Source organism: Fibroporia radiculosa (genome assembly GCF_000313525.1).
Source record: "Fibroporia radiculosa TFFH 294 genomic supercontigs, scaffold30, whole genome shotgun sequence".
NCBI classification, from domain to species: Eukaryota; Fungi; Basidiomycota; class Agaricomycetes; order Polyporales; family Fibroporiaceae; genus Fibroporia; species Fibroporia radiculosa.
Genome location: NW_012133165.1, coordinates 65,127 through 71,126, shown reverse-complemented (window position 1 = coordinate 71,126; position 6,000 = coordinate 65,127). Strand labels below are relative to the sequence as shown.

Here is a 6,000-nt window from a genome sequence, read left to right as displayed (position 1 = left end):
GGCGACAATTTGTTCTCTATATGCGCCTTCAAATGGCTCTCGAATTGATCAACCCACACAATCAATTAAAGAATTACATAGAAATATATACGTTTATATTTTTCGCCGTTTCATGCTTCCTTACGGAGGACATTCCCCCTCCGGGCTCCGTTATTTGCAGATGTTTTCTGCCAGCCGTCGTAGGGAGGACGAGGGAAATAATATTGTGGAGTTTGAAACAGTCATGTGTTCACGTGATATGTGGCTGAAGGGATGTGGCTGAAAGAATCCCCTGGTGGGATGAAGTCCCTCTCCTTCCGAAGATCGGATGGGCAGGAGCTTGACCAGCGTCGGAACTTACTCCTATGCTTACTAAGTTGGGCGAAAACCGTGATCAAACCACTGCAGGCCTATGGTGTTTATAGGTACTGCTCCTCGTCGCGGTACTATCATTGCATCAGTAATGCAATCGCAACAGTAGTGCAATGACTGAACTTACAGCTGCTCCTCCCCCTCTAAAAATCCCAATAAATCATGTGTAATACAAAATACAACTATTATTACTATTGTGTGATTTTCGTATGAATGAAAAATACGAGAGCGACTTGAATGTCTCGCAAGTGTGTTTTGAGCACTACATCTCAACCAAGATTGGCCTTGGGTGGGTGATCACCATGTCCGATTGACATAATAACTGAGCCTATGAAATTCACATATGTACTTTCAAACATTCTGCATTAACTGGCGAGATGTTCTGGTAAAATTTGCGCTATAGGGAGCCCAGATACTGAAGAAGTTGCATTACTGGTGCAATGATAGTAAGTGATGAAACAGAATGGAACTGGTGTGATCAAGCTGTCCGCAGTCCAGCTGATATCTACTGGCAAGCTATGCACAAATAGTCAGTTTCTTTTGTGAAAAATAACCCTGGATCAGCTGCTGTCACTGTCAGGCTTTCCGGTGCGTTTCACTATACGTCGGCTTGATACTCCGTGTTGAAGTCTACCAGCTGCGAGACCTAGACCCCAGTGACTATAACTTTGCACAAGATAATTACAGACGAACTCACAGAAAACAGCAGCTTGATGCGACAAGGATATCGCAGTTGTCCGTCCTGTGCGTGCCCCGAAACCATAGGCATCAATGGGAGCAACATATCCAATATGATGCTTATGCGGCGGCAGCAAGCCCAGGCACGATGCGATGTCCAGGATGCTCCGCCTAGAAGGGCGCAGTTTCTGCCAAGTATGACGACGAGGGCGATGGAGCTACGCTCGGTGTCGGGTGATGGTATGACAGTAGGTGTGCGCTTGAGGCTGTGTTTGATGGATGGCCGGACGTTGAGGTGATGGTTTCATACTGAATGATGCAAGTTGCGATCCGATGAAGATGCTCGGGATCAGGGGCTCGTACTGCCACAATTCTACGCAGCGGTGGACATATAAGATGATACGGGGTCGAATCCCGTTTCCTGTGTGAACGTTGAACGTACCACCATTTCCTTCGTCCGGCTGCTTCGTTTTCGTCGCTTCGCTTCTTCACGACTTCTTTCGTCAATCGTCGTTCGGTGATCATGATTGTTAACGTCTTCATTTCTGTTGTTTTCTTGTTGCTCGCTTCTGTAAATGATGCGGCTGCGGTGAAATTCAGACGCGCGCACGACTTTGCACACGGTAAAACATCACAACCTAGTGGACAGAATTGAAGACACTAAGCATGTGTATGTGCAGATGACCATAAGATCGAGCGGAGCGCGAACACTCCTGGACAAGTAATGGGTTTCCGTCGTTATGGTCTCGCTGCGCCTGTTCCGATTAAGCGGCAGGATCCAGGCTGTAAGCAAGTGTTTTTGAAGCCCGTCGATGGGAGCTCATCTGTCTTTGTAGCTGGTAGCAGCCTCAGTAGCATTCTTGCTGAGTTTGGTGGTCAATCAGGGGTAGACAATATTGTTAACGAGATTATTGCTGCCTTGCCTCCTAATCGTACGTTGCATTGCATAGTGCACACATTTGAGTTCTCAATTTTACCCTTTTACAGTTGCTACTCCTGCTTCTGCTCTCCTTGCTGAGTACACGCAGGGGGCGGCGCCTTCTGTTCCCACCTCGATGCCGACAATGGGGGGCATGAATGCGACTGGCGGACCTGCAGGTGCCAATGGCACTGGCTCGATGGGCGCATTCCCTGGAAATGCTACTGATGGGTCGTTCAGTGGAACCGCCACCTCGGGCTTTGGATCCACTGGCACTAATTCTTCTGCTAGCCCATTTAATGGCGCGGCCTCGGGGAATGCGACAGTTATGCCTGCAAGTGGTGCTCCTCTCGGCTCCGACAACTCGACAGGTTCGTCTCTGGGTGGCTCCATGCAAGGTGGTAACTTTGGGAATCAGACGGCAGGGTCTACCCTCGGTGGATCGATGACTGGCGGTGGCCTGATTGGAAATGGCTCATCACCCGACAATACCAGTGGTAGTGGATGGCCTTCCGCTGCTTCACCGTTTGACAACTCGACCAGTAGCGGATCTCCCTTCGGTGGTTCGCCTTTTATGAACGGCACGATGAACGGCTCCATGAGCGGTGGGCCATCTCTCGGTGGCATGATGAACGGTAGTTCTATGACTGGTGGCATGGTGTCCGGTAGCTCTATGACCGGTGGCATGACGAACGGGAGTTCTATGACCGGTGGCATAATGAACGGGAGCTCTATGACCGATGGCATGATGAACAGTAGTTCTATGACCGGTGGGCCAAATTTGGGTGGCATGATGAACGGTAGTGCTATGACCGGCGGAGTCCCTCTCAGTGGTTCAACTCTCGGCGCTTCTGACAATTCCACCAACCTCCCATCTTCTGGCAACTTCACATCAATGCCTTTGAATGGCTCTCCCTTCGGTAATGCTACGGCTTCGTTGACGGGTGGTTTTTCCTCAAATGCGACAGGCACCCCGCTTGACGGATCCGCCTCTGGCCCCATGGATATGAATAGCACGGCTGTGCCTAGTGCCAACTCGACCGCCTCCAATGGATCAGCGATGCCCGTGCCAACCATGACGAGCTCTTCTAGTCAGTTCTTGCATTGTCAATCGTTCCGCCATTAGTATTGATGTTTTATTTTGTCTAGCTGGTGGTGCCTCCTTGAATGTCTTGTTCCAGGACCTCGAGAATGAAAATGGCGATGTTGCGCATATCATTCAAACCCTCGCAGGGATGGCTCCCAGTCAAGGTGAACTGTTACATATGCTCGTTTAATGTTTCTCATCTGACCTTCTGTAGTACAACCATCTGTGTCCTCTCTACTGACTCAAGCAACGGGGATAATTGGCAATGATTTCAGCCAGGTAACCCAGATTCCCCAGCCTCGAGGTTTCGGCTACCAGGGTGCCGGCAGTGTTGCAAGTGCTGTCCTGTAAGTACTTCGCAATGAATTCCTCAGACGAATTCGTACTGATCTGGAAATCTACCAGTGTGGCACGTTCTGCCGTCCCAACAGCTTCCGCCAAGACCAATGCTGCACTAGGTAGCAAGACAGCACTCGCTGGTTTCGCTACCGTCGCTGGTAGCATGCTTATCGGGGCTCTGATCGCATGCTAAGCGGTCTGAATAGGGCTGTTTCTTCTTGATTGGTGCAACAAGTTTTACGACATTTATCGCGGCTGCGCTGCGACACGATCACTGTTTACATTGACGTATTATTAGTATTTAAATACCTACCACTCTCATTTTCGTGAATTGTACCATGAAGTGAAAGACGAATATCATTAGTAGTTGTGATTGATTGATCTTGTCATTTTCGATATACGAAGGCAAAGACGTTTGCTTCAGGAGCAGTATTTGCTTTGAATGCTCTCTGAGCGCCGAGTGAGCAGACATGGCTGCTTTTGCTAGGTACTTATATAAGTACTCGAGGGCGTTCTCGCTGGGATCTTGTATGGTACAGAGATATATGTCGAATTCGAAGACCTGAGTATGAGATCATTCCTGACAGAACAGAAGATCCTAACCAGATTGAACCTGTTAAAATGTGCCTTATTCTGTACACTTGCCTTTGAAGTTCGAAGGGAACCGCATCATAGATTCTCGGATCCCAGGCTACGGACTGTCCCACAAATACGAGATGAGAGGTTTACAATTTTTTTCTAAAAACCTCAAATTCATGCGGCGACTCTTGGCATGGTCTGGACTCTGGTTCCTCTCAACTGCGGGGGATGCACGTCAACGGATGCTTTGCGTGGAGTATTGGGCAGACGAAGCCCTGCAATACCGACGGTCTTGTTACTGACATGCCCTGTATGTTTCATCAGAGGGGCGAGACAACGAAATAAATGCTTTGTTGACCATCTATGGTCGTCTTTAGGCGGTTTGGCCGGTAAATGTGAGGACAAACGCTAATTTGTCGCCGAAGAATCCGGCTCAACTTTGACTCATTCGAACTCGAGTTGCGCCAGGAGCAGGCGCTAAACCTCGCGCGGAGTCGACAAGTCGTACATGTCTCGTGGAAATGTACTCGAAGTCGACATCGCAGCCACACACTCAGCCACAAGACGGTGAACTATGCCGGTCGTTGTGTATCGAATATTGAATAAGGTGTGCATGCAGTAGTTTCAAATAGAGTTGACTTATGTCGAAACGACCTGTACGAGGACATGTAGTTGTACAGTAGTCAAACGGGCATGTTAATTAGGAGTGAATGTTTTACTACGCAGAGCTCTCAACGGATTTTCGACGCTGCGTTGCAATTTGGCTGAAACTTGAACGTGGAACATACTACTGTCGAATTCAACGCTGTACTACTGTGTGCATGGAGGATGAGTTGTTTGTAAGAAAGGCAACATAGAAGAAACGAGGGAAGCCACGTACGAAATCTATGTATTATATGACATCCGTATCGTCATGCCCTCCAAACGACCAAGTGCTGGTAATGACGAGTGTCACGATGGAGATGACAGAGACGGATGTGAAATTGCGTACGCGGCTATAGGTTCGATAAGGCAAGGATACACAGATTCCCACAACATTATGTATCCAACCTGCTTACTTCGCTCGCTAGAGGCATCGTAGATCGGGCATTTTTTTAGGCGAGCTCAGCCGAGTACGGTCATAACTGCACTCAGCTTCAACAAGTCGAGTCGTGGCGAAAATACAGTGTGAAACTCAGTAACTAAGAACGAAAGGGAGGGACGGCGGGTAAACGAAAAGAAACTGTAGACAGCAGGCGAGCAGGAGATGGCGGTCAGGACGAGAGCAGGGAAGAGCCTCTGTTCGTCGATGACTGAGTAATTGCTCACGCGTGGACAGGGGACTTCATCATAATTACGATTTGTCTGACGCGGCAGACATGTGCTATCGCCCGAACGCGGCGGGCAGGTGTCGCTACTCGAACGCGGCGAGTAGGTGTCGCTGTCTTCGCGGAAGACAGGTGTGACTGTCTGCAGCGGCAGACTGGTATGGCGGCCGAGTGCTTCGGCCGCGAGTTCAGGCAGGTTGGTCTCGTGAAAATATTCCTTTTAACCTCATCAGTTTGCATTCTAAGGTGACAAAATGGATACCGAATTATGTCCGCGGAGAGACCTCTCTGCGCTTGGTGACGCCAGTGCTGTGTAGGTCGAATTTCAAGTGGTTTGACGGTGTTTTTAGATTGATTATTTGGTATAATACGACACTTGGGCGTTCCGAAAATCTTCGGACCGGTACTAGTGACCACCGCGCAAACGTTGTGTCCTGATGACAGGATGCGCTTGTTATGAAGGCTACCGTGCTCACTGGCCATGGTGTTTTTTTGGAAAGCCTGCATAGTCTGAAGCATTGCAAGATATAAACTCAAACATGCCTGCCATGGCATCCAACTCAATTTCTAAATTTTGCACACCACGCTACGAGTCATACTCGCCAATATGCTTGATTCAGGTTTTTTTAATAAAATTCCTGGCAACGGTGGAAATACCATTAATGGCCCTGAGGTGCAATCTGCAATGTAAACGAAGCGACATATTGGATGAGAAGGCGGCAGACAGTGAATAACTACAT

General features: G+C 48.8%; 1 protein-coding gene across 1 annotated transcript; it reads left to right on the top strand.

The window, feature by feature from the left end:
- Positions 1 to 1,552: 1,552 nt before the first annotated feature.
- FIBRA_00068 (uncharacterized protein) lies at positions 1,553 to 3,567 on the top strand (the record flags this gene model as incomplete). The annotated part of the gene is made up of 7 exons (XM_012321967.1): positions 1,553 to 1,652; positions 1,710 to 1,814; positions 1,866 to 1,961; positions 2,017 to 3,039; positions 3,098 to 3,199; positions 3,250 to 3,382; positions 3,441 to 3,567. The coding sequence occupies 7 exons, from the start codon at positions 1,553 to 1,555 to the stop codon at positions 3,565 to 3,567; spliced, it is 1,686 nt and encodes a 561-aa protein (XP_012177357.1).
- Between the last annotated feature and the right edge of the window lie 2,433 nt (positions 3,568 to 6,000).